General features: G+C 42.4%; 1 protein-coding gene across 2 annotated transcripts in view; it reads right to left on the reverse strand.

Moving 5' to 3' along the window:
• Tax1bp1 (Tax1 binding protein 1) overlaps nt 1–21,062 on the reverse strand; it is a 72,084-nt gene extending 51,022 nt beyond the window's left edge. Inside the window, exons 1-3 of one of the 2 annotated variants that reach the window (XM_069996029.1) lie at nt 20,950–21,062; nt 7,206–7,374; nt 4,472–4,574 (exon numbers count right to left, since the gene is read on the reverse strand). In XM_069996029.1, coding sequence (XP_069852130.1) covers nt 4,472–4,574; nt 7,206–7,367 — 265 coding nt within the window. In that variant the 5' untranslated portion in view covers nt 7,368–7,374; nt 20,950–21,062. The remainder of the gene's footprint in view (nt 1–4,471; nt 4,575–7,205; nt 7,375–20,949) is intronic. The other variant, XM_069996028.1, reaches the window with a different exon arrangement.
• Between the last annotated feature and the right edge of the window lie 6,878 nt (nt 21,063–27,940).

Below are 27,940 nucleotides of genomic sequence, written 5' to 3' on the forward strand. Positions count from 1 at the left end.
CAGCCCCACTTCCGGCTTTTTCTGTTTATGTGGTGCTGAGAAATCAAACCCACGGCTTCATGCATGCAAGGCAAGCACTCTACCTCTGAGCCACCTTCCCAGCTCCTCTTTTTTCTTTTTTTGTTCTGCTGTGAGGTTTGAACTCTGGGCCTGGATGCCGTTCCTGAGCTCTTCAGCTCAAGACTAGCACTCTACCTCTTGAGCCACAGAGCCACTTCTGGTTTTCTAGTGCTTTACTGCAGGTAAGAGTCTCACCAACTTTCTTACCCAGGCTGATTTTGAACCGTGATCTTTAGATCTCAACCTCCCCAGTAGCTAGGATTACAGGTGTGAACCACCAGCTCCTGGCTAAGTCAGTACTCTTTTTTTTTTTTTTTTTTTTTTTTTTTTGGGGGGGGGTCCGGTCGTGAGGCCTGAACTCTGGGCCTGGACGCTGTCCCTCAGCTTTTCAGCTCAAGGCTAGCGCTCTACCACTTGAGCCACAGCACCACTTCCGGCTTTTTTCTTTTTGCTCATGTGGTGCTGAGGAATCGAACCCAGGGCCTCAGGCATGCAAGGCAAGCGCTCTACCCCTGAGCCACCTTCCCAGCCCTAAGTCAGTTTTCTTCAGTAACTGAAGTAACTCAAAATAGGGCCCTAGGACCCTATGTGTGGTCAGTCAATTAATTGGTACTTTGAATGACTGATTGTTACAGGTACTTCTCTGGCCTGACTTTCCTGGATTTATTCTACCTAATGCCAATCCCTAAGTTTGCTTTAACACTTTATTAACAATGTTCCCCATTAAGTCTTGCTTCTTTGAAGATGGGTCATTTTTCTCTCATGGACATGTGAAGACTATGGGAAAAAACAGAGCTGTGTTCAAGGTTGCTGTGGGCAGTAGCCCAGGACCAGCCCATCTTCCCTCAGTCTGTCCCACAAAATTGAGCTCACTGGTTCCAAGGGAGTCAGATGTTAAGGCATGTGCATGAATAGCAGTGTGCTGATAGGAGGGAACTGAAAGAAAACTGGAATTTTTGTGTCTAAATTCCTTCCTATCTCCTACAAATGCCGATCTACTTAACATTGGTATTCTTTTTTTTTTCCCTGGTTGTGCAGCTTGAACTCTGGGCCTGGGCACTGTCCTTGCACTCTATCACTTGAGCCACAGCTCTACTTCCGGTTTTCAGGTGGCTAATTGGAAAAGAGTCTCAGGGACTTTCCTGCCTAGGCTGACTTTGAACCATGATCCTCAGATCTCAGCCTCCTGAGTAGCTAGGATTACAGGCATGAGCCACCCAGCTCAACACTGGTATTGTATGGTATGCCATAAGCAAAGAGACAGAAGGGCATACAACTCTTTTGAGTTTAATAAGGTACTGTGTGTGTGTGTGTGTGTGTGTGAGAGAGAGAGAGAGAGAGAGAGAGAGAGAGAGAGAGAGAGAGAGAGAGAGAGAGAGAGAGAGGGAGAGAGAGAGAGAGGGAAAGGGAAAGGGAAAGAGGGAAAGGAAGGGAGAGGGAGAGGGAGACAGACAGACAGACAGACAGACAGACAGACAGACAGACAGACAGACAGACAGACAGACAGACAGACAGACGGACTATGAAATGCTCTTTTCCTGCCTGACAAGCATGCTGATCTCACAAATCAGGATCATCAAGTTAATTTACTAAGTTTAAAGAGGTCATTTACTAAAAATTGAGATACAGTTTCCAGGAGTCTTTGTTTCAAAGGTGATATATAACTGACTCTCAGCCTGCCTCAGAAGGTCCCATCAATAAAAGGGCTGGGAAGTGGGGAGTGGTGGATCACGCCTGTAATCCTAGCTACTCAGGAGGCTGAGATCTGAGGATTGTGGTTCAAAGCCAGCCAGACCCCAGCAGCAAAGGCCCTGAGATGCTTACCTCCAATAAACCACTCAAAAAACCAGAAGTGGTACTGTGGCTCAAGTGGTACGACCAACCAAAAACAAAAAAGGCTGGGAAGATGCAATGATAAAGAGTAGAACACCTCCTCTATAGGATCACATGTTTATCAATTTTTATATCTTAAAGTATAAAGAGACAAGCCGGGCGCTGGTGGCTCACGCCTGTAATCCTAGCTACTCAGGAGGCTGAGATCTGAGGATCGCGGTTCAAAGCCAGCCCGGGCAAGAAAGACCGTGAGACTCCTATCTCCAATAAATCACCAGAAAACCGGAAGTGGCACTGTAGCTCAAGTGGTAGGGTGCTCGCCTTGAGCTGAAGAGCTGAGGGGCAGCACCCAGGCCCAGAGTTCAGGCCCCACAACCGACAAAAAAAAAAAAAAAAAAGTATAAAGAGACTCTGCCTTTAAGCCAACTAAACTAAGTGTTCATATTAAAGTAACTCTGAAGAGGTAATTTCCTCAGTCCTCCACCCCAAAGAATCATAGCAACTATGCATCCTTTTATTTCTTTATTTTTATCCTTTGTCTTTCTCTTTTTTTGGGGGGGAGTGGTGGGGGGGTCCAGTCGTGGGTCCTGAACTCCGGGCCTGGGCGCTGTCCTTCAGCTCTTCAGCTCAAGGCTAGCGCTCTACCACTTGAGCCACAGCACCACTTCCAGCTTTTTTCTTTTTGCTTATGTGGTGCTGAGGAATCGAACCCAGGGCCTCATGCATGCAAGGCAAGCGCTCTACCACTGAGCCGCCTTCCTAGCCCCCTTTGTCTTTCTTTTGAGGCACAAAGAAAACTAAATTGGGAACTGTTGTTACTATTTGTAGCAATTTGTTACTTTAAAGAACTCAGAATTGAAACTGGGCAGGTTGCTCAGTGTTAGAATGCTTGCCTTGCACACAAGAGGCCCTGGGTTTGATTCCTCAGCACAACATAAGCAGAAAAAGACAGAAGTGGTGCTGTGGCTCAAGTGGTAGAGTGATAGCCTTGAGCTGAGGGACAATGCCCAGGCCCAGAGTTCAGGCCCCATGAAGAACTCAGAATTTAAAGTACAGGAATTAGGAAAAAGGAAATTTATTATTATAGTACAATATGGCCTCAATATAAGTTGGGTAACAGAAAACTTGGCCTGCAAATGAGAGTTAATACTATTCTTCAGTTACATTTTATAAAATTCACTCTTCAGCTCTTTCTGATGACAGAAATGTCACACTAAAAACAATACAACTACAAAAACTGATGCCACTTCTGGCTTTCTGGTGGTTTCTTAGAGATAAGAGTCTCACAGACTTTCCTGCTTTGAACCAGGATCCTCAGATCTCAGCCTACTGAGTAGCTAGGATTATAAGTGTGAGCCACCAGCGGCCCTGCTCCCCAAGAAATTTTTATATAAACTTAAGGTTATAACTATTTCTTTTGACCTAACCTGAGGACTTAAATGTTCTATTCTATGTGCTATACTGCTGAAGAGAAGCATGTATTTGGAGAGCAGCTTGGGGCCCTATGCTAAGTTCAAAGTCCATACCATTAAAAAAAAACTATATGTAATACCAAGCTAGAAATCAATTTTCTATTATATATATAGCTATTTTACAGGAACCATCACAAAACATAACTAATATAACTACTCTAAATCCTGTTAATTATCTTTGTGGTTTTCATCAGATTCATTTTCCCCTTTAGTTTGCTACATTTTCTTTTCTTAAAAGAAAATCCATTTCTCAGTAAAATTTATTTAATGATTACATAAAAACACAAAAACTATATATATTAGTAGGTACATAAGATGTAGTGAAACTAGCATCCACTGCGTAATCAGAAAAATGTATCTTCTCAAAGTTCATCACTTCTTTGTCTAAAATATTGAAAATCCTTTTTCTAGCTTTGAGACACACAACAGTCAATTGTGATCTATTGTCACCCGATTGCACCATATTAGTATTATACCTAACTTGAACTTATTACCCACTGATTAACCTTTCCACTGATTAACCTTTCCCCATCTGTCCCCCTTCTGATACTAGTATTATTTTCTCATTTGAAAAAAATAAGTCACCAAAAGTAAGGATCCAGAAAGAAACACACTCTCTCTTTAATGAAAGTTAACAAGTTCTACATGTCTGTTAAAATGTCATGTGGTCCTACAGTTAATATTTACATTCTTAGGACTTTTCCTCAATAAGAACACTAAGTTTCATGTCCAAAGTTCATGTATGCTTTGCCTAAACATATCAGCGCATCAACATATCATTTTGATTGGGTAAGCATTTTTTTTTTTCCTGGTCATGGGGCTTGAACTCTGTGGGTCTGGGCACCTGTCCCTCAGCTCTTCAGCTCTAGGTAAGTACTCTACCACTTGAGCCATAGCACCACTTCCAGTTTTTCAGGTGATTAATTGGAAATAAGAGTCTTATAAGCCTTTCCTGCCCCTGCTGGCTGTGAACTGCGATCCTCAGATCTCAGCCTCCTGAGTAGCTAGGATTATGGGAATGAGCCACCAGTGCCTGGTTAGGGTGAGCACTTCAATGGCAATAAGAGAATTAATTTTATCAAGGTTCTGCAGTTTTCCACCTTTACCTTGAAATGCTAGTACACAATTGACTGTAGATCCTTCTACATAATTTTCAGGCATAGGAGACCATAAAAATGTGTAATAATCACGAGCAGTACTCCATCCAACCTACAAAAGAATAACAACAAAAACAGGGAATAAGCCAGATATAGTAGTTCTTAGTTTATATAAAGTTAACTGTCAGAGCTGAGCGCTATGGCTCACACCTATAATCCTAACTACTCAGGAAGCTGAGATCTGAAGATCACAGTTAGAAGCCAGCCTGGGCAGGAAAGTCCATGAGACTCATCTCCAATTAACCACCAGAAAACTGGAAGTGGCTCAAAGTGGTAGAGTGCTAATGTTGAGCAAAAAAGAGCTTAAAGACAGCACCCAGGCCCCAAATTCAAGCCCTACGAACCACAAAATAAAAACCACTATATTCTTCAGGGATAAGGGCATGGTTCAAGCAGTAGCACACCTACCTAATAAGTTTGAAGCCCTGAGTACAAACACCAGTATAAGTAAGTGCTAGTGCAAGTGCTAGGACATTGGTTCAATCCCAGGACCAAAATATAATAAAAAATAATAATAAAAATCCCTAACAACAATAAACAAACTACTGTTCCTCAGCAATGTAATGTAATTAAGGTATCTACAATGTGATCTAACTTTTTTGGGGGGGGTTCGATCGTGGGGCTTGAACTCTGGGCCTGGGTGCTGTCCCTCAGCTCTTCAGCTCAAGGCTAGCACTCTACCACTTGAGCCACAGCGCCACTTCTGGCTTTTTTCTTTTTGCTTATATGGTGCTAAGGAATCAAACCCAGGGCCTCAGGCTTGCAAGGCAAGCGCTCTACCACTGAGCCACCTTCCCAGCCCCTAAACTAACTTTTTATACTCATTTTCAAATACTATCTGACCCCAGGCAAGTTAAAATCCTAACACTTTCTCAAGCATACTACCCATTTTCCCATATTCAGTCCTTCTCCTATGCAGCTACTTTCTCCTATGCAGCTACTAAACTGGATGCTGTATGTCTGCCTATCAATAGGATATTCTAACAAAATCATTCTATAGAACAATCAGCAATATACTAGTGTTAAAAAAAAAACAAACAATGTGGGGCTGGGAAGGTGGCTCAGTGGTAGAGCGCTTGCCTTGCATGCAAGAGGCCCTAGACTCGATTCCTCAGCACCACATAAGCAAAAAGAAAAAAGCAGGAAGTGGCGCTGTGCTCGAGTGGTAGAGCTCTAGCCTTGAGCTGAAGAGCTGAGGAACAGCACCCAGGCCCAGAGTTCAAGCCCCACGACCGGACCCCCCCCCAAAAAAAAATGTGGCTTAGTGGTATAATGCTTGCCTAGCGTGCATGAAGTTCTAGGTTCAATTCCCCAGTACCACATACACAGAAAAGGATGGAAGTGCTGTGGCTTAAGTGGTAGAGTGCAGTCTTGAGCAAAAGAAACCCAAGACTGCCAGGCCTTGAGTTCAAGCCCCATGACCAACAAAAAAATATTAAATAAACAACAATGCCATAAACATGTCAATCCCACTTCCAAAAACTGTCCCTACAACATTAAAAATACACAGCTTTCATGCAATTGTTTCTAACATATTTATAAGATGATTTCTTTGTTGCTTTGTATGTCTCTCCCGCAAGGTATAACCCCTGCTTTCACTGTATTTGATGTTGGTATAATTAGTGAAGGGGAAGGGAAAAAACAAATTGTTTAAATAGGGATACAGGTGGACCCATTGCAACAATGAGATGTACAAGACATTATGTCGAAAAACGAACATTACAACTTTTTTTTATGGTCATGGGGCTTGAACTCTGGACCTTGGCACTATCCCTCAGATCTTCAGCAAGGCTCTCTATCACTTGAGCCACAGTGCCACTTCTGGTTTTCTGAGTGGTTTATTGGAGATAAGAGTCTCACAGACTTTCCTGCCTGGGCTGGCTTTGAACTGAGATCCTCAGATATCAGCCTCCAGCCTCCTGCGTAGCTAAAATTACAGGCATGAGCCACCAGCTCCTCGCTCAAAATATGCAGTTTTTACTCATTTTCATGAATATTCTCACTTCTATACTTTTGCTTATACCACTTTCCAGCTAAAAATGTGTCCCTTTCCCTCAATTGTACTTTTTTCCTCATCTAATTCATCCTGCAGAAAACACCAGTCAGTCCTCCATGAGTGTCAGTCAGTCCTCCATCAATATTGGAAACTTGATACTCATATCTCGTATGTCATATAAAATCAAAATTAATACTGGTTCCACACAATGCTTACAATGACTATGATCATTTTAGAATTTGAAATCCTAAAAAAGATACAAAAAGTAAATGTTTATCTATTCATGAACATTAAGGAATGAAATACTAGGCTGGGAAGGTGGCTCAGTGGTAGAGTGCTTGCCTCGCATGCATGAGGCCCTGGGTTCGATTCCTCAGCACCACATAAGCAGAAAAAGCTGGAACTGGTACTGTGGCTCAAGTGGTAGAGTGCTAGCCTTGAGCTGAAGAGCTGAAGGACAGTGCCCAGGCCCAGAGTTCAGGTCCCACAACTGACAAAAAAAAAAAAAAAGAAATGAAGGTCCCAACATTTGTTTTATACTACTGTGTACTGTTATATTATTCCCTAGTGAGGGAAAGTAAACCTTACTGCAGAATTAGGACAAAGCTAGTACAAGCTACTTGCTAAAGTATTTAAAGATAAAGTAAAAAGAACCTATGTAGAACACATTGGAGAAAGCTTTCTTACCTTGAATATACCAACCCAGTCTTTCGGATGTGGATAGATGTAAGGAGTTAAGGTGTAATGACATTCTAAGTGTGCATTAGGAAGATAACTCTTGGCCACATTTTGAAAGATGACATGGGCAAAGTTGGAAGTCTGCAGTGGAACTTCTTGAAATGATGTCATTGTGAATCTAAAACAATTAATACAAGTTAAATTATACTAGCTATGAATAAATTTGTCTTAAAAAATAAAGAGCTTTGAATGCAACTTTCATGGATATATTTTATTTACATGTCATAATTGAAGAGATACACTTTTTAAATACCGGAACTTCTCCTTAAAAATAAATATAAAGGGGGTGTGGGGGGAGGCTGGGAAGGGATGTGAAGGGTAAACAAAGGAGGAGGCTGCAATGCTTGATAAGAAATGTACTCATTATCTTGCCCATGTAATTGTAACCCTTCTGTACAGTATGTTCACAAAAAAATTAATTAATTAATTAAAATAAAAAAAAAATAAATATAAAAACACCAATTGAGAAATACCAGTATGGCTCAGAAAACTACACAGAAGTTTAAAAGCCAAAAACAAATCTGGGTATAGTGGTACTCACCTGTAATCCCACTACCTAGAAGGTTGAAGTGAAAGCATCTGAGTTTAAGACTAGACTGGGCTACAAAGCAAGATCATGTCTAAAAAAATAAATAAAACTCTCAATTCTCTTACAAAGCCTAGCCTTTTGCTTTGTCCCAGCCAAAAGTAAATGAACAGTATACATGCTGCTAATAGAAGCCTGCTGGCCTCTAACAGAAGACACCTTAAGAAACTGAAATTCAGCCAAGCACCAGTGGCTCACACCTACTCAGGAGGCTGATATTTGAGGATCCTGGTTCACAGCCAGCCCAGGCAGGAAAGTCCATGAGACTCTTATCTCCAATTAAACCTCTAGAAAACTGGAAGTGGTACTGTGACTCAAGAGGTAGAGCACTAGCCTTGAGCTGAGGTAGCGTCCAGGCCGAGAGTTCAAAGTCCACAACCGACCCCCCCCCCAAAAAAAAACAGGAAGAAACTGAAATTTGGTAAACTATCAAAGATTTTTTTGTTTGTTTTTTTTAAAGCACATTTCATGCAACTATTTCACAGATATATTTATTTATGTGTTTTGGTTAGTTTTCTAATATTGGTCAATTAACTTTTCCTTTCTAAAGAATCTTTGAAGTTCATCATTATCATCCCAAGCTATCTTCTCTCCCTAGGTTCTAGGCTGTTATAGCTGAGAACCTGATCTCTGCCTATGTTTTCAACCCATGTTGTAAACACCTGGATCAGCACGTCTCAATCCTGGCTTCTCATTATAAACATCAGGGGGCTTTTAAAAGAAAAAATATAATGACTTTCTGGGAGTGGACCTGGGCATACACACGTGTGTCTGTGGCAATGGGTATAGTTCTATTTCCCTCACCTGTGCTTCTCCAAATAATCTTAATCCTATATTCTGTCAAGATCGGGAACCATTACTTAGCCTATAATCCAACTCAACAACCTAAATCTGTACTACCACCTCTCATTCAATTCTACAAATCCTAGCCTGTCTTCTTGGGTGTTGAAGTTTGTTCAAATCTCTTAAACTACATAAACTCTCAGCTGATCTACTTTAGTCTTTTAGAGGGGTTTTGCTGGTTTTGTTTTGTTGGCAGGCACTTGTCAGGCAATCACTTAAAGTCATGATCCGCTCCAAACAGCATTACCTAGCTGGCTCCTCTCTATGCATATCAATTTTACCCTCTTGTCCTGGGCTAATGATCCTAATGATTTCTGTTGTTCATGTATCCTGCCCATATATGTATGTATTCAGAATGCATGATAGTAAAATAAAAGTATAGTGTTAATGAAATACATATTGTTGAAAATCTATTAGGAATTCAGTGAATGTTCACTTGTTGAGTAAACAATAAGTAGTAATTTATCCGACAGATTGTAAAAACAAGATCTAAATAGACTGTCCAAAATATTACTATTTTGTGCTCTACTTTTAAGAAAAAAGAAACATCTGGGGATTTATTCAAAAAAGCATTCTACAGAATATGTCTAGAATCAGTGCATTCGCTGGTTATACAAGCAATCAGCCTTATGGCACTTTTTTCTGAACCACTAAAACAAGAATTCCTGTACTAATGGAGGGAACCAGGACACTGTATTTCTCCTAACCAAATTAAATCGAATTTAGTTCACAGATCAATGAGGTTTCTATAGATCAAGCACAACCATACTCTACTTACATTTTAGACATTAAGATGTGTTACTGCTAGCTATATGTTGTGGCACATAACTGTGAACCCAGCAATCAGGAAGCTAAAGCAGGGAAATCCTGAGTTTGAGAACAGCTTGAGCAATAGCAATTCCCTGAGCATAATGGCACACATATGTAATAATACTAGGTACTCCCAAAGCATGGGAAAATCAAGATATGAGGCCAGCTTTAACAAAAAAGTTATAAACGCTTCCCAAATAGTAAATAAGCCCAGCTAGGCATCAATGGCTCAAGGCTAAGATCTTAGCAACTCAGGAGGCTGAGATCCAGAGGATGGTGATTCAAGCCCAACCCAGGCAGAAAAAAAAAGTCTAATAGGCCCAGCAAAAACAGGACTGGAGAAGCATGGCAAGTGTGCCAGCCAAACAAGAAAACCAAACAAGCAAGCTGAGCAAACACAAGCTCTCACCACCCCACCCCACCCCCACCCCCACCCCCACCACAAAAAGAAAAAGAAGACTTAGCATGACGTTGAAAATAAACTATATAATTTGTGGGTAGGGACAAGAGGGAAAACTGGGAGGGTGAGGAAAGGGGTGACACTGTCCAGAAAGAAATGTACATATTACCTGACTTGTAAGCCCTCACCTTTATAATTACAATTAAAAACTATACATAATTTTCTAAAAAGCTCAGCATAGTGATGCATGCCTGGAACCCCAACTACATAAGGGGCAAAAGTATAAGGTCAACCTAGTGAAAATTTAAACCAAAGCAAGAAGAACTAGGGTTGCTGCTCAAGTGATAGAGCTTCTGTCTAGAAAGCTATTAGGTCCTGAGTAAAAATCTTGTACCACCAAAACAATAAAGAAAAAAAATAGCCAGTCATAATTGGATCATACCTATAATCATAGCTATCTAGCAAGTTAAGATCTGAGGATCACAGATCTAAGCCAGCCTAGGCAGAAAGACCCACAAGACTCCAACTCCAATTAACCAGCAAAAAAAGCCAGACACTGTTGAGTAGCTAAAGTGGCAGAAAGCCAAACTACAGCACAATATCTCAAGTTTAAGCCCCAATCCCTAGGAAGCACCGAAGGGAATTTGCTGTTTGTTTGTTGTTGTTGCTGTTGTTGACCTGTTTGAATACTAAATAAATACTTTAAAAACTTTGATATAATACGCACTTTATTATTCTGAGTCAAGAGTCTGGTTAAACAGCTCCATGCTGACCTAGGGAGGAACTGCAGTTCCTGGTGCCTCAGACTTCAGAGTGGTAGGACTATACAGGGTATAACCACCAGACTATTTGAAACACTTCAGAAAGGTACTTTTTTCTAGTGTCCATCTGCTTCCACTACAGTCAAAGTACTACTTTTGACTATATATTTACAATATATCGGACATCTCACACAAAGACTTAGCCAGGCACTCACACCTGTAATCCTTTGCTACTTAGGAGGCTGAGATCAGAGGACCCAAACAAAGCCAGCCAGAGCAGGGAAGTCCAGGAGACTCTTATCGTCAATTAACCAATAAAAAAACATAAGTGGGGCTGCAGCTCAGAGTGGTAGAGTGCTAGCCTTGAGCCAAAGAAGCTCAGGGACTGTGCCCAGGACTAACAACAACAACAACAAAAGTGGACTTTTAACTTAACTCAATTTATTGTTTGAATTTTTTTTTTGGGGGGGGGGGTCAGTCAGGGACTTGAACTCTGGGCCTGGGCACTGTCCCTGAGGTCTTTAGCTTAAGCCTAGAGCTCTACCACTTGAGCCAGAGGCACAAGTTTATTGCCTAGTTTGCCTTCACTGGCGCTGCTGGCTCATTTTAATTTTTTTAAAATACAGTTTTCTTAGCCAGAAGCTGGTGGCTCACACCTGTAATCCTAGCTACTCAGGAGGCTAAAATCTGAGGACTACAGTTCAAAGCCAGCCCAGGCAGGAAAGTCCCTGAGACTCTTATTTACAATTAACCACCAGAAAACCAGAAGTGGTGCTATGGCTCAAGTGGCAGAGCACTTACCTTGAGCTAAAGAGCTTAGGGATAGCGCCCAGGACCATAGTTCAAGCCCTACAACTTGCATTAAAAAAATGAAAATTGAAATTAAAAACAACACAAAACAGATGTTGGGCACTGGTGGCTAATACCTGTAAATCCTAGCTACTCAGGACTCCGAGAGAAGCCAGCCCAGGCAAGAAATTCTATGAGACTCATGTCCACCACCAAAAAGGCCAAAAGTGGAGCTGTAGCTCAAGTGGTAGAATAGTAGCCTTGAGCAAATAGTTCAGGGACAGTACCCAGATTCTGAGCTGAGGGCCCAGTACCGGCACCAACAAATAAAATAAATTTTAAAACCATGGGAAAAAATTTTCACACTAATGAAACAGGCTATATTGGGGATAGGTAATCAGCAGGAATGAGGAGGGCTAATAGAGTGAAGAAGAGTGAATATGGTCAAAGTATTTTAAATGTGTTTGAAATTTAACAATGAAACCTGTTGAAACTGTTTTAAGAGAGAGAGAATAAGGGAGAAAGAGTAGGTGAAGATGGATGGATGGAAATGACACTGGACTGAAGCCCCCTTGTACAATTAATGTATACTAATAAAAAAACTTAAAAAGTAAATGAAGGTAAGGACAGGAGAGAGAAAAATTGAATTAATTTTTAAAGTAAAAGAAACAAAATAAAATACTAAGCAAAAAGAATGTATATTATCATCCAATTTGTAAAAAAAAGTTTTATTATTAAAGGTCATAGAGTTCATAAGCAATATAAATTAAGATAATGAAGACTATCATTGTGAAGATTAAAAGGTGTTTATGACTTTAAAAAAATAAATATAATAAAAAATGTAAAAGAAACAAAATAAAACCTGTTAAAATTGTTTTAATGAAGGAATGAGGGAGAGAGATGGTGGAGATTAGTCTGATTGATGTATGTTGTACACATGTATGGAAAAGAATCACAAGAGTGGGGGCCGGTGGCTCACCCTGTAATCCTAGCTACTCAGGAGGCTGAGATCTGAGGATCGTGGTTCAAAGTCAGCCCAGGCAGGAAAGTCCATGAGACTCTTTTTTGTTTTGTTTTGTTTTGTTTTTTGGGGTTTTTTTTTTGGGGGGGGGGGTCCGGTCATGGGGTCTCAACTCTGGGCCTGGGCGCTGACCCTCAGCTCTTCAGCTCAAGACTAGCGCTCTGCCACTTGAGCCACAATGCCACTTCCAGCTTTTTTCTTTTTGCTTATGTGGTGCTGAGGAATCGAACCCAGGGCCTCTGGCATGCAAGGCATGCACTCTACCACTGAGCCACCTTCCCAGCCCCTCCATGAGACTCTTATCTCCAATTAACCACCAGAAAACCAGATGGTATTGTGGCTCAAGTGGTAGAGCACTAGCCTTGAGCTGAAGAGCTAAGGGGCAGAGCTCAGGCCCAGAGTTCAAGACCCAAGACCAACCAAAAAATCCCCTTTCTGTAATCTATACAATTAAAAAAACTTTCTAAAATGTTTACATGAATCAATCTGAAAGTAACATCATGAATCAACCTACTCTGATAAAATTTCTAATTCTCACTCAGCTCCTCTGCTTCATTTCTCCCAAAGATATGAAATGAGCAAAATGATAGAAAGGCTTATAAAAATGATTAAATTCACTGATAGGGCCAAAGCTGTAATGCATATGGCCAGTGAAGAAGTAATATGCAAAGTCACTGCATCACCTTGTGGTAATGATTGGGAATTGTAGCTTCACTAACATCCTGAAAAAAATAACTGTTGTATCTGTTGGAAAAGAAAATATAGCTCTTCACCCAAAGGGAAGTGAAAGCAAGCAACTTCATCATACCAAATTCTATTTACTATTCTCTGAAGTACATCTCCAGAAACAAGAGTATAATAAGTTAGCCAAAGTAAGAATTTTCCAGCCAACAATTAAAAGACTAGACACAATTGTCTGCAAACATTATCTAAAATAAATATACATATGGATAGCTGCTCCTTCTTACAGGTTTCCTACATACAACATTCTCTTAATTCATTTATATGTATCCTTTTTTAGATCACACATTTTGAAGTCCTAGACCTAAAATCCAATGCTATTATTTTGGAGATTTATTAATATTTAAAGGATATATGAAGGGAGTAACCCATATGTGCAAATAAAAGGGGAAAGCATATTACATACAATGTTACTTTTTCTTCTTAAGATTTTTTAAAGCTCAAATCATACTTTCTGTGGTACTTTTTTTTTTCCTAGTGGCTCACAGTATCTGCTATATTTAACTGAAAAATGTAAGCCTTAGTATCCTTAACAAATAGACCATAAAAAAAAAAGATAAACAAATGAAGACCATACAAATGAAGCTAAATTTTTTTTGGCCAATACTGGGGCCTGAACTCAGGGCCTGGGCCCTGTCCCTGAGCTTCTTTTGCTCAAGGCTAGCACTCTATTCACTTGAGCCACAGCGCCACTTCCTGCCTTTTCTGTTCATGTGGTACTGAGGAATTGAACCTGGGGCTTCATGCAACTAGGTAAGCACTCTACCATTGAGCCACATTTCCAACCCAAAGCTAATTTTTTTTAAATATAAATACCTTTAAGATATTGGGCTGGGGCCAGGTGCCGGTGGCTCACGCCTGTAATTCTAGCTACTTAGGAGGCTGATATATGAGGATCGTGGTTCAAAGCCAGCCAGGACAGGAAAGTAGTCCATGACACTCTGATCGCCAATTAACCACCAGAAAACCAGAGTGGCACTGTAGTTCAAGTGGTAGAGCACTAGCCTTGAGCTAAAGAGCTCAAAGACAATGCCCAGGCCCAGAGTTCAAGCCCCACAAACGACACAGACACAGATACACACACAGATACACACACAGATACAGACACACAGACACACACAGACACACAGACACACACACACACACACACACACACACACACACACACACACACACACACACACACACACACACACACACACACACACACACACAAAATTCCCAGGGTCCTTGGAAAAGCATCAGAGTTTTGATTTGGGGGGGGGGGGGTTGTCTGTTTTCAATGTGACATTTCTGTCATTAGAAAAAGCTGAAGGGCAAATTTTAAAAAGTGTAGCTGAAAAATATAATCTACCATGTCCTAAAATGTAACAGATTATCTCTATGGGACCGATAGAAATATCCAGATGTGCCCTGTCAACAGCCAGTTATTTTAATTTACTTAAGGGAAATCAAGTGAATAAAAGTCTATATCGTTCAAGAAATTTTATTCTGATACCTATATAAAAAGTTTACCTGAGTGGGTGAATACATTTGCATGAAATTTCACCTAGGGCAGCACTTGATATTTATAACTCTCCCTAAACTATCGCATTGCCTGTTTTCCACTTTCTTGGCACTCCTTTAGAAATGTTCCCGTCTCAATCTTTCACCCACTGCAGCCGTGGGAACCTTTTTCATAATACTGACGAAAAGACATTTGTGTTACTGTATATAAATTACAACCATAAATAAACTGGTACAGTTTGCTCATTAAAAAAAAAAAAGTGTAGCTGAAGAATAGTATTAACTCTCATATACAGGCCACAACTGACAAAAAAAAAAGACACTTGGCTGAGAATGTGGCTTAGTCAGCCAGGCCCAAAGAAACATAGGTCCCATGGTTTCCCTTATTTGCAATATCTAGTATATGTCTGAGTCAAGCAGAAAAGGTCAGATAAGGTGATGTTAGGGAAATGAACCCTAAGATATGTATTCAAATGTTTTTTTTCTTTTATGCGATTGTTTCTAACACATTTAGAAGATTTCTTTGTTGCTTTGTATGTCCCTTCCCCACAGTATAACCCCTGCTTTCACTGTATTTCATGTCGGTATAATTTGTGGAGGGGAAGGGGAAAAACAAATCATTTAAATAGTGATACAGGTGGACCCATTGCAACAATGAGATGTACAAGTCGTTATGTCAAAAAACGAACTTTACAACTTTGGTGGGGGGAGGGACGGGGAGGATTGGGGGGGCAGGGGGAAAGATGGGAAGGGGAAACAAAGGAGGCGGCTACAATGCTTGGTAAGAAATGGGCTGGTAGGGAGGGAAGGGATGGTAGGGGGAAAACAATGGAGGGTGTAACAATGCTCAATAGGAAGTGTACTCATTACCTTGCTCACGTAACTGTAACCCTCTGTATAGTATCTACAATAAAAAATTAAAAAAAAAAAAAAAAGAAATGGGCTGGGGAGGTGGCTCAGTGGTAGAGCACTTGCCTTGCATGCCTGATGCCCTGGGTTTGATTCCTCAGCACCACATAAGTAGAAAAAAAAAAAAAAAAAGCCAGAAGTGGCGCTGTGGCTCAAGTGGTAGAGCGCTAGAAGGACAGCGCCCACGCCCAGAGTTCAGGCCCCACAACTGGACCCCCCCCAAAAAAGAAAAAAAAGTACTCATTATCTTGCCCATGTAATTGTAACCCCTCTGTACACTATTTTCACAAAAAAAAAAAAATAACCAACATCAAAAAAATAATAATTGGTTCCTAAATTTAGTTAGATATCTGTAACAGCCTACTTATCGTTGTCTCCAACTCCCAGTTAATAAAGTAATTCAATTAAAAAAAAAAAAAGAATGTGGCTTAGTCATAGAGTGTTTACCTAGCATGCAGGAAGCTGGGTTCAATTCCTCAATATTACATAAACAGAAAAGGCCAGAAGTGGCGCTGTGGTTCAGGTGGTACAGTGCTATCCTTGAGCAAAAAAAGCAGCTCAGGGACAGTGCCCAGGTCCTGAGTTCAAACCCCAGGGAAGGAAGGAAGGAAGGAAGGAAGGAAGGAAGGAAGGAAGGAAGGAAGGAAGGAAGGAAGGAAGGAAGGAAGGAAGGAAGGAAGGAAGGAAGGAAGGAAGGAAGGGAAGAGGGAGGGAGGGAAGGAGGGAGGGAGGGAAGGAGGGGAAGAAAGAAAGAAAGAAAGAAAGAAAGAAAGAAAGAAAGAAAGAAAGAAAGAAAGAAAGAAAGAAAGAAAGAAAGAAAAGAGAGAAAGAGAGAAAGAGGGAGAGAGAAAGAAGGAGGGAGGGAGGTAGGGAAGGAGGGAGGGAGGGAGGGAGGGGGGGGAGGGAGGGAGGGAGGGAGGGAACGAGAGAAAGAACAAAAGACATTTTCTAGTCATAGCAAACAGAATTTAAGAAGAAAAAAATCATTTCTTACAATTATTTTTTAGGCACCTATCAGTAAAAGATACTAACTATACCAAAATGTATTTATGAGATTTGCTTTTGAAAACAGGGGGACAGGGGTGGGTAGAGCACCCTGCAATGTGTTGGAAGAGGTAAAGAAACAAGATTGACAACTTTGAAAACTTCACTGTGCCATTTCCTTTTATGTATGTCTGAAAATTTCCACAATATTCATAAGCCCAAAGCAAATAAAGTTGTAGACTAGCAATAAAAATTCTGTTTCACCTACTGCAACAGAAACACATTAAGATTCTGTTTGGTTTGTTAGTGGGGCATGAACTCAGGGCCTTGGGCACTGTCCCCAAGGTTTTTTTGCTCAAGGGTAGCTTTCTATCACTTGAGCCACAACTCCACTTTTGGCCCTTTGGTGACTAAATGGAAGAGTCTCAAGGACTTTCCTACACACTATCTTTAGATCTCAGCCTCCTAAGTAGCTAGGATTATAGGTGTGAGCCACCAGCACACAGACTCACACTTCAGTTTCTGAATATGAACACTTTTGTTTTCTTAGAAGTGTAAATTAGGTACTGGTTAACAGAAAGTGTTAAAAAAATCTTCAGTTAATAAAAACAAGAAGGGGGGCTGGGAAGAAGCTGAGGGACAGCAACCAGGCCCAGAGTTCAGGCCCCACGACCGGACCCAAAAAAAAAAGAAAAAGAAAAACAAGAAGGGGCTGGGAAGGTGGCTCAGTGGTAGAGCGCTTGCCTTGCATGCCTGAGGCCCTGGGTTCGATTCCTCAGCAATAAGCAAAAAGAAAAAAGCTGGAAGTGGCACTGTGGCTCAAGTGGTAGAGTGCTAGCCTTGAGCTGAGGGACAGCGCCCAGGCCCAGAATTCAGGCCCCACAACCAGACCCAAAACAAAAAAACAAAAAACAAAAAACAAAAAACAAGAAGCAGCCAGGCATCAGTGGCCCTTGCCTGTAATCCTAGCTACTCAGGAGGCCGAAAACCGAGGATCACGGTTCAGTGCCAGCCCAGAAAAGACAGAAAAGTCCATGAGACTCTTATCTCCAATTAACCACTCAGAAAACTGGAAGTGGTACTGTGGCTCAAGTGGAAGAGCACTAGCCTTGAGCTGAACAGCTTAGGGACAGTTCCCAGACCCAGAGTGCAAGCCCCACGATTGACAAAAAACAAATAACAAAAAACAACTTAAGTGCCTTTAAAAATTGTCTTCAGCTGGGCACCAGTGGCTCATGCCTGTAATCCTAGCTACTCAGCAGGATGTGAGGATTGGGGTTCAAAGCCAGCCTGGGCAGGAAAGTCTATGAGACTCTTATCTCCAATAAACCACTCAAAATGGAAGTGGTGCAGTGGCTCAAGTGGTAGAGTGCTTGTCTTGAGCTGAAGAGCTGATGGACAGCGCTCAGGCCCAGAGTCCAAGCCCCATGACATACCAAAAAAAAAAAAAAAATTGTCTTCAGGGGTGGGAATGTGGCTCAGTGGTAGAGTGCTTGCCTCGCATGCATGAGGCCCTGGGTTTGATTCCTCAGCACCACATAAGCAGAAAAAGCCAGAAGTGGTGCTGTGGCTCAAATGGTAGAGTGCTAGCCTTGAGCTGAAGAGCTGAGGGACAGCGCCCAGGCCCAGAGCCCAGGCCCCACAACTGACCAAAAAAAAAAAATTTTTTTTCATCTTCAAACTTCCATCCTATAGGACACAAATATCTGAAGAAAAAAAAGTCTAATAAATAGTTTCAGTTACTCATATTTAAGCTCAAAGTACTTCACTGTTTAAAGATTTCTATTCTGCCAGGCACTGGTGGCTTATGCCTGTAATCCTAGCTACTCAATATGCTGAAATTGAGACTCATTTCCAGTTAACTACCAGGAAACCAGATGGTGCTGTGGCTCAAGTGGTAGAGCACTAGCCTTGACCAACCAAAAAAAAGAAGAAAAAAAGCCTATAAAAAGCTCTAAGTACAAAACATTTTAGAACAATAATAACCCCAAGTCTTATAGTAATATCCATTCCCAAAAAATACAATCTAATAAACTTTACCTGTGACAGAGGTTTAGAGTTCATAATCCTTAAAAACTTCTGTCATGGAAAACGCATTTACTGGTTAAACTTCATATACATGGCTCCAAGCAAGTGTGAAATACATGTACAGCTTAAGAATGCGGTGGCTAGAGCCAAGAGCACTGGTGGCACACACCAACTACTTGGAGGGTTTAACAGGGAGGATCATGGTTGAAGGCTAGCCCAAGCAAAATGTTCTCAAGACCCCTCTTTCGACAAGAGGTGGTCATTCTAGCTTCCTGGGAAGTAGAAATGGGTGAAAGTGGTCCCAGAGTCCCAGGCAGTTAGCCAAACCCTATCTCAAAAATAACCAATGCAAAAAAGGGGCTCAAGGCTTGGCTCAGCACAGAGTACCTGTCTGCAGAGTGAAAGCCTCCATTAGCACCACACACAGAGAGAGAAAATGCTGGGGGGAAAATGTGGTGACTAGAAACAAATTCTACAATAAAAACAATTTCAAAATTAACACATTTTTAAAAAGAAATCCTACTGTAATCAATTCTTCAAGAAGTCAACTTTGTCCAAAGTGGTGGCCTACTGCAGCAGATTTTTGAGTCTTAAAAAATAAAATCAAGCCGGGCCTGGGGTGGCTCACACCTGTAATCCTAGTTACTACGGAGACCGAGATCTGAGGATCACGGTTAAAAGCCAGCCCGGGAAGTAAAGTACTTGAGATTCTTATCTCCAATAAACCACCAGAAAAGCAGAAGTGGTGCTGTGGCTCAGGTGGAAGAGGGCTAGCCTTGAGCTGAAGAGCTGAGGAACAGTGCCCAGGCCCAGAGTTTAAGCTCCAGGACAGATAAATCGATCAATCAATTAGGTCTGGGAATGTGGCCTAGTGGTACAGGGCTTGCCTCGCATGCATGACGCCCTGGGTTCGATTCCTCAGCACTACATAAACAGAAAAAGGCGGAAGTGGAAAGCGGTGCTGCAGCTCAAGTGGTAGAGTGCTAGCCTAGAGCTGAGGGGACAGCGCCCAGGCCTAGAGTTCAAGCCCCACGACCGGCAAAAAAAAAGAAAGAAAAGAAAAAGTAACCCAGGAAATATGAACCAATTTTTTAATAAAATTAAGTTTATCCTTAAGTACGGATTGAAGACAGTTTTGGCTCAGCCCTCCTCTACACCTAAGGATAATCAACTTGAGGATAGTCTATTTTAATGTGTTAAAATGATCTCTTTAACTGAACACCAAACTATAATCAGTCATTGTTTGTGGGAACAGCAGAACGCAGAGATTTAAAAAAAAAAAAAAAAAAAAAGCTTCTCTTGGGAGCGAGGGAAAGAGTGACATTGTCCAAAAATAAATGTACTCTTTACCTAACTTATGTAACTGTAACCCCTCTCTACATCACTGTTATAACAATAACGCCAAAATGGGAAGGAAAAAAAAAAAAAACTTGTTCTCACCTAAATTGTAACTACTTTATAAGACCTAAAGCGTATGACAGTGAAAAGCCACAAACGTCTTCCAATCAAACTACTCGTAAAGTACAATCTGTAAACGCGCCGGGCACCCCAGCTCAGCTCTAACTGAACAACCTTCTTGCTGCGGCCGCCGCGAGTGGGGACGTGCGCACCACCCGTGGGCTTGTCCAAACAACTCCGGGATGGGGGGGGCCGGCGCCGGCGCTGCGGCGGAATCCACACAGGTTGGCCAGAACACGGGGCGGGGAGGAAGGACAGCACAAAGCCATGAACGCGCCCTTCCAGCCCCACGGCTCGGAAAGCCAGCCCTGTCCCAAGAGATGAAGACCTCGCTAATCGCTTAAGCCCCGCGGACCGAGGCCCGCGTCCCGCCCCCCCCCCCCCCCCACCAGGACGACGGCGCCCGCGGCTCCGCCTCCGCCTCCGGCGGCTCAGACCCAAACACCGGGGTTTGTTTGTCTGGCCCGGCCCAGCCTACCCGTCCGACTCCGCCGACACCCCGCCGGAGCCGGACCTCGGGCCCGAGTGGCCTCGTCCTGGGCCCCGGGCCCCGGGCGCCGCGAGCCTCCCCAGCGCCGCCGCCGAGGCCCGGCCCGCGGCCTCCCGCACCGGGGCGCCGCCCGTCACCGCGGCCTCCGCGGCGGACCCGCCCCGTCCGTCACCACGGCAGGCCGCGGGGCAGGTTCGCCCTTGGGAAGGGGTGCATTGTCACCCCGCCGCCGTGTCGCCCGGAGACCCGGCCCCGCCAGCTCCCCCCGGCTCTCCGCGCTGGGGGCGCAGCACGAGCCCCAGAGTTCCGGCTCGGGGCTGGGGGCTCGCCCGCCCCGGGGACCGCGAAGACCGCAGCGGCAGCTTACCCAGTGAGGGACGAGAGGGACGTCAAACAACTTTCCAATCCGGAGCCGCCATCGGCCGTCGAACCTCTTCCGCCACCACCACCGCCTCCCTCCACCGTCCGGCAACACCTACCCTCGCAGCAGCGCCGGCGCCACGTCACTTCCGCCCCCCAGGGGCGGTCACTTCCGCTGCCGCGCCGGTTCGGCCCGCCCCGCCCCGGGCGAGGGGATTTCCTCGGTGTTTGAGATCTTTGCCCTGGGTTTTGAAGGGTGTGTGGTACTGGATCCTCGGTAGAAATCCCGGAGCACCTTTACAAATGGTTTACTCCCAGCCTTCTGATTCCACCGATGAAGAACGTACTTATCGACATAGTCACCAGCGTTCCTGGCAGCAACCTAATAATAAAAACAACAGCTAAGAAAGTGGGCCGGGCGCCGGTGGCTCACGCCTGTAATCCCAGCTACTCCGGAGGATCGCGGTTCAAAGCCAGCCGGGGCAGCAAAGTACAGAACCACCAGAAGACAGGAAGTGGCGCTGTGGCTGAAATGTAGAGCTCTAGCCCCTTTTTTGTTTGTTTGTTTGTTTGTCGGTCATGGGGCTTGAACTCTGGGCCTGGGCGCTGTCCCTCAGCTCTTCAGCTCAAGGCTAGCTCTCTACCACTTAGCCAAGGCACCACTTTCGGTTTTCAGAGTGGTTATTGGAGATAAGAGTCTCAAGGCGGAGTTGGCTTTGAACCGCAATCCTCAGATCTCAGCATCCTGAGTGGCTAGGATTACAGGCGTGAGCCACCACGCGTGGCAGAGAGCTAGCCTTGAGCTGAAGAGCTGAGGGACAGTGCTCAGCTCAGAGTTCAAGCCCCAAAACCGACAAAAGAAAAAAATAGAGAAAGCCAGAAGTGGTGCTGTGGATCAGGTGGTAGAGCGCTACCCCGGAGCAAAAGAAGCTGAGGGACAGCACCCTGGCCCTGAATTCAAGCCCCAGGACCGGCAAAAAAAAAAAAAGAGTAAATATACTGAAAGTGGAAAAAAAGGAGGGGGGTAAATAGAGCAGTGAGCTTTAAAACACTTAAGATTTCGTTCTTTGTATTAGGACAAATAGCTTTCAATTTATGGAAAAAAAAAACAATAGAAACCATAGTAGAGAAAAATATGCAGATATTTTTTATTTTGGTTTTGATTGTTTTGGATATTTTTGCACATTCTTTTATTTTGGCAGTACTAGAGTTTGAACTCAGCATCACAGCACTTGCTAACTCAGGAACTCATCACACCTCCAGCCCTATGTTTCGTTTTTTGTTTGTTTGTTGCCAATCCTGGAGCTTGGACTCAAGGCCTGGACACTGTCCCTGAGGTTCTCTTGCTCAAGGCTAGCTCTACCTCTTGAGCCTCAGCGCCACTTCCAGCTTTTTCTGTTCACGTGGTACTGAGCAAGCCTGCTAGGGTTAGTGTTCTAACCCTAAACCACATTCCCAGACTCCCTATGTTATTCTGAGTAATTTCTTTAATTTTAAGCCAGATGCCGGTGGCTCACACCTGTAAGCCTAGCTACTCGGAGGCTGAGATCTGAGGATCTAGGTTCAAAGCCAGCCTAGGCAGGAAAGTCCATGAGATTCTTATCTCCAATTAACCACCAGAAAACCGGAAGTGGCGCTGTGACTCAAGTGGTAGAGCGCTTGCTTTGAGCTGAAGAGCTGAGGGACAGCACCCATCCAGCTTTCAAGCCCATGACGGACCAAAATAATAATAATAGTAGTTTCTTGAATTTTTAGACATGTTTCCCCATAAGGTCTTTTTTTTTCTTTATTTTGACTTGCTTTATTCCTTTTAATAATGGTTCCTTGAATTGTTAGAGTATGCTTCTCTTGGAAAAAAAATATTATTTCAGTATTTCATTGTATTTTTCAAAATTCACTTACATTTGCAGCAATGAGGTATGAACTCACAAGTCTTTGCAAGAGGCCTTTCTGATAGATTAATTTCAAAATTCAGCTTCTTCCAATTTTTTGAGAGGTGCACTTTTCATCCTATGCAATCTGCAGCAGCACTATATAATCAAGTTAACATTCAGGGAAAAAAATGAATTAACAGACTAACATAAATGAAGCATATAGTCTCACTTCAAATCAGGTTTTGCTATCTGCCACCATGGGTTTCATTGAATTGAAATTGTAATAGCAAATGACTCCTGTCAGGACAGATTTTACCAAATCTAAAAATGAATAAAAATTAGCCGGTGCTGATGGCTCACTCCTGTAATCCAGCTACTCAGGAGGCTGAGATTTGAGGATCACAGTTCAAAGCCAGACCAGGCAGGAAAGTCTGTGAGACTCCAATAAACACTCAGGAAACCAAAAGTGGCACTGTGGCTCAAGTGGTAGAGCACTAGCCTTGAGCTGAAGAACTCAGTGACAGCACCCAGGCCTAGAGTTCAAGCCCCATGACCATCAAAAAAAAGAATAAAAATTAGAGCTTTTTGGATTTCAAAATGGTGAATAAGGAATTGCAGACCTATTCAAAGAATTATTGGACTAAGCAACCCACACAATCTTTGGAGCAATTATACCTTCTAGCAACCTCTGACCAGTTATCTTGACCTACATACTACTATTCTTCTATTATTATTGGAAAATTCATTAACTTTATCTAAAAGACATGCCTTTATATCGGGAAGAAAAAAATTAGCCATGAGAATTTAGGTGACAAATATAAAATGAATAGTAAGATACTCAAAGATTGGAGAAGTCAGTATAAACATATTAATAGTATACTTTTAAGGGAACTGGCAGACCTACACTGTTATGTTAGGATTGTAATGAGAAATTAGAGAAAGTGATTTTCCCAGTCAGAATGTAAAAAGCTTAGGCAAAGGAGTTAGTAAGAAGATCAGTAATTACAGAAATAATAATTCCCATTTATGTAATACTGCAGGCTTTCCATACATGTGCTATTTAATAGTCCACGCCATTCCTCACAGCAGCTCTCTTATAAGTTAAAAATATTCCCATTTTGTTGAGAAATAGGGACTCAGAAAAGGTGAATCCTTTGTAAGTGATAATGGGGGGGGGGGGGGGAGACAGAATTAGACCTAAAAGCAAGTCTAATTCCAAAGTTCAGATATTTCCTATCATGTCTTGTTGCTTCTTGTTAAATGATTTTTGTTGTTTTTTGTTTGGGGTTTATTTTTTGTCGGTCGTGGGGCTTGAACCCTGGGCCTGGACGCTGTCCCTCAGCTCTTCAGCTTAAGGTGAGCGCTCTACTGCTTGAGCTACAATGCCACTTCCTGTTTTCTAGTGGTTTTTATTGTAGATAAGAGTCTCACAAACTTTCCTGCCCCGGCTGGCTTTGAACCGTGATCCTCAGATCTCAGCCTCGTGAGTAGCTAGGATTACAGGTGTGAGCCACCAGTACCCGGCTTTGATTTTTGGTATTATACTATGGGAAAACACATTTTGTAGTCAGGATGACTCTCTATTAAGTACTGGCATTCCAGCTAAAAAGAAAGCTTTTCGAAATGGAGTTTGGATAATAATAGGCTTTGAATAGGTAGAGAAAGAAAATATTTCAAATACGTCAAAAAAAGATTTTTTTAGCTCTTAGATGTTTTTACTTGGGTTTTTATTTTGAGTTTTGTTTTTTCCTATTAGATATGTTTTATACAAAATTCGCTTATTGCATCCCAGTCATTACCCTAAATGTTTTTTCTATTTTTTTTTCCTAGTCCTGTGGCTTGAACTCAGGGCCTAAACACTGTCCCTGAGCTTCATTTGGTCAAGGCTAGTACTGTACCACTTGAGCCACAGCACCACTTCCTGCTTTTTCTGTTTATGTGGTAAACCCAGGGCTTCATGAATGCTAGGCAAGCACTCTACCACTAAGCCATATTCCCAGCCCCTCTGAAATCTTTAAATTGATGCTTTGAATTACATGCCATTAGGTTATTTCCCCCTCTTCCATCCAAACAGATGTCATCAGATCTCCAAGTGCTCTTCCTCTCTCACTGGGTACTGTCCTACTGAACTCCCTTCTGTGTAGCAACATCTTCAGTTCCTACTTGGATGAAATTAAGCTTACAAGGACAACATCCTAGCCTTGTCATTTCGTTCTTTTTTTTTTTTTTTGGGTCCGGTCGTGGGGCCTGAACTCTGGGCCTGGGTGTTGTCCCTCAGCTCTTCAGCTCAAAGCTAGCACCCTACCATTTGAGCCACAGCGCCACTTCCAGCTTTTTTTTTTTTTCTTTTTGCTTATGTGGTACTGAGGAATGGAACCCAGGGCCTCATGCATGCAAGGCAAGCACTCTACCACTGAGCCACCTCCCCAGCCCCGGGCTGTCATTTCTTTACCCACATCCTATCCCATTCCCATACTCATATACATTTGTTTCACTTCCAGTACCCAAATTATCTCTCCTTCTGATCTTGCACATTCAGTATAGTTTTGAAAAATAAACGTTGTATAGATTCTGATTATCATGTGTTTTGCCACTACAGACTATTTCTGTGCCAGTACTGGGAACTGTCCCTGAGCTTTTGTATTTGAAGTTAGTGCTCTACTACTTGGGCCACATCTCTACTTTTTTTTTTTTTTTTAATCTTTTTGGTGGGTTAATTGGAGATAACAGTCTCACAAACATTTCTGCCTGGGCTGGCTTTGAACTGTGATCCTTAGATCTTAACATCTAAGTAGCTAAGATTACCAATGAGAGCCACTGGCACCAAGTGAGGCTTTTTCTTTTTTTTAAGTTAAAAGTGGAGGGCTGGGAATGTGGCTTAGTGGTAGAGCACTTGCCTAGCATGCATGAAGCCCTGGGTTTGATTCCTCAGTACCACATAAACAGAAAAAGCTGGAAGTGACGCTGTGGCTCAAATGGTAGAGTACTAGCCTTGAACAAATGAAGCTCAGGGACAGTGCCCAGGCCCTGAGTTCAAGAATGGGCAAAAACAAAAAAACAAAGAGATGCCTAATAAATACATTTCAGGAAGGAAAAAGGACAGAATTACTTATGCCAGGCGCTGGTGGCACGCCTGTAATCCTAGCTACTCAGGAGGCTGAAATCTGAGGATCACGGTTTAAAGCTAGCCCAGGCAGGAAAGTCGATGAGACTCTTATCTCCAATTAACCACCAAATAACTAGATGTGGCACTGTGGCTCAAGTGGTAGTGTGCTCACCTTGAGCTGAAGAGGGACAGCGCCTAGGCCCAGAGTTCAAGCCTTATGACTGACAAATAAAAACAATTGAGTGCTTTGTGAAGTTTCTTGAACTATCAAGGAGAGAAACTATGATTTATGAAGAACCAGAGCCTGCAGAAAGAGGTTTAAACTTGAGTCAACCATTGCCTACCTGGCTCCTCAGAATATTCTTTGTTCCTTGTGCAACTAAGAGGTCACTGGGATGTAAACATTCCCAAACTTGTCTTCTTTATCTTACTGAGAAGAGTAAAGGCCAATATACTACTTTGCATTCTTATGGGTTTTATGTAAACAAGCTTCTACCCAGGCAGTGTTTCTTTTTATTAAATTTCTTTATTTTATGAGTCATTTGCATATTGATGTTAATAACAGTTATTTTAAGAAGCTGTTATTCAGACAATTTTCTCAAAATTGGCTTTTTAAAAGGCCCTATCAAAGTTTTTAGTTGAAATGTGTTATTATTTCCATAGATCCCACTCCCTCCCCCTTTTTAGGGTCTCTTTTTTCATATTCCAATCCTCCATCTCTCCACTGGATCTATCCCTTTGTCTTTTTAATGTCCTAAGGTCTTTTTTTATTTTGTTTGTTTAGGGGTTTCTTTTTCAACTGTATTTTTTTTGTCTTTTGTTTTTTGGTACTGGGGATTGAACCCAGGATGTCGCACTTGCTAGGCTTTGCCACTAAGCTATATCCTATCCCCTTTTCATTTATTTTAAAGATAGATAGATAGATAGATAAATAGATAGATAGATAGATAGATAGATAGATAGATAGATAGATAGATAGATAGATAGATAGACAGATAGATAAACAGACAGATAGATAACAAAACCTCTAGTCTGGAAATGTGGCTTAGTGTAGAGTGCTTCCCTAGCACGTATGAAGCCCTGGGTTCAATTCCTCAATACCTCATAAACAGAAAAAGCCAGAAATGGTGCTGTGGCTCAAGTGATAGAATGCTAGCCTTGAGCAAATGAAGCTCAGGAACAGTGCCCAGGCCCTGAGTTCAAGTTTCAGGATTGGTAAAACAAAAAACAAAAACAACCCTCCCTCACTGCACTTCTTCCCAGCAATCTCAGAAGAGCAATCTTCCTCTTCTACTTCACTTTCACAAACCTCTCATTTCATTCCACTTCAGTCTAAATGTCATTCCATCAAGCCAAAACAGCTTGTATTAAAGTCAACATGTGCAAAATGTGCTCTAGACAAGTCCATGTTCCTACCCATGCACATCCCATGGATGCTAAGCCAAGGTGCTATCATAGCTCATCACTTCTCTAGTATGCAAAAATTTTAACCATGATTGAAAAGTCCACTTACCTACCTATTTCATAAAAACATGAAAGCATTCTAGGGGAGCCTAAAACTTGGAGGAGGAGCCTCAAATTGAAGGATGAGTATCATGCCAAATATCAATGCAATGGCTACCACTTCTAAATTCGTCTTATTTTGCCTATTCTGTGAAAGTACACTTGAGTCCTTTAAATCCTTTCCTTGGCCAGCTGGCACAACGCTAAGTTTTGTCAGTGAGAGACATGACAAGAGGAAAGGATGTGCTTCCTAGTTCCTATGTATTCATTCAATACTCCTTTTGCACATCTGGTTTCGCCAGTGTTCATATCCTATACCCATTCAGCTTTTCCAGTATCCAGCACATTCAGTGCTAGAGACGTAGGTATGATCACTTAGTCAATCAGCACTCAGCATCCAACACTCAGTACCAGCAACTCAATTGGTTCCTCTCTCCCAATGCCCCATGTTCCTGTCTAGACAGTTTTTGGAGGAACAAACTCCAGTGAAATACTGTGCTGGAAATAGCTTTCCC

This window comes from Dipodomys merriami, unplaced genomic scaffold, assembly GCF_024711535.1.
Source record: "Dipodomys merriami isolate MVZ:Mamm:240054 unplaced genomic scaffold, mDipMer1.0.p SCAF_5, whole genome shotgun sequence".
NCBI lineage: Eukaryota > Metazoa > Chordata > Mammalia > Rodentia > Heteromyidae > Dipodomys > Dipodomys merriami.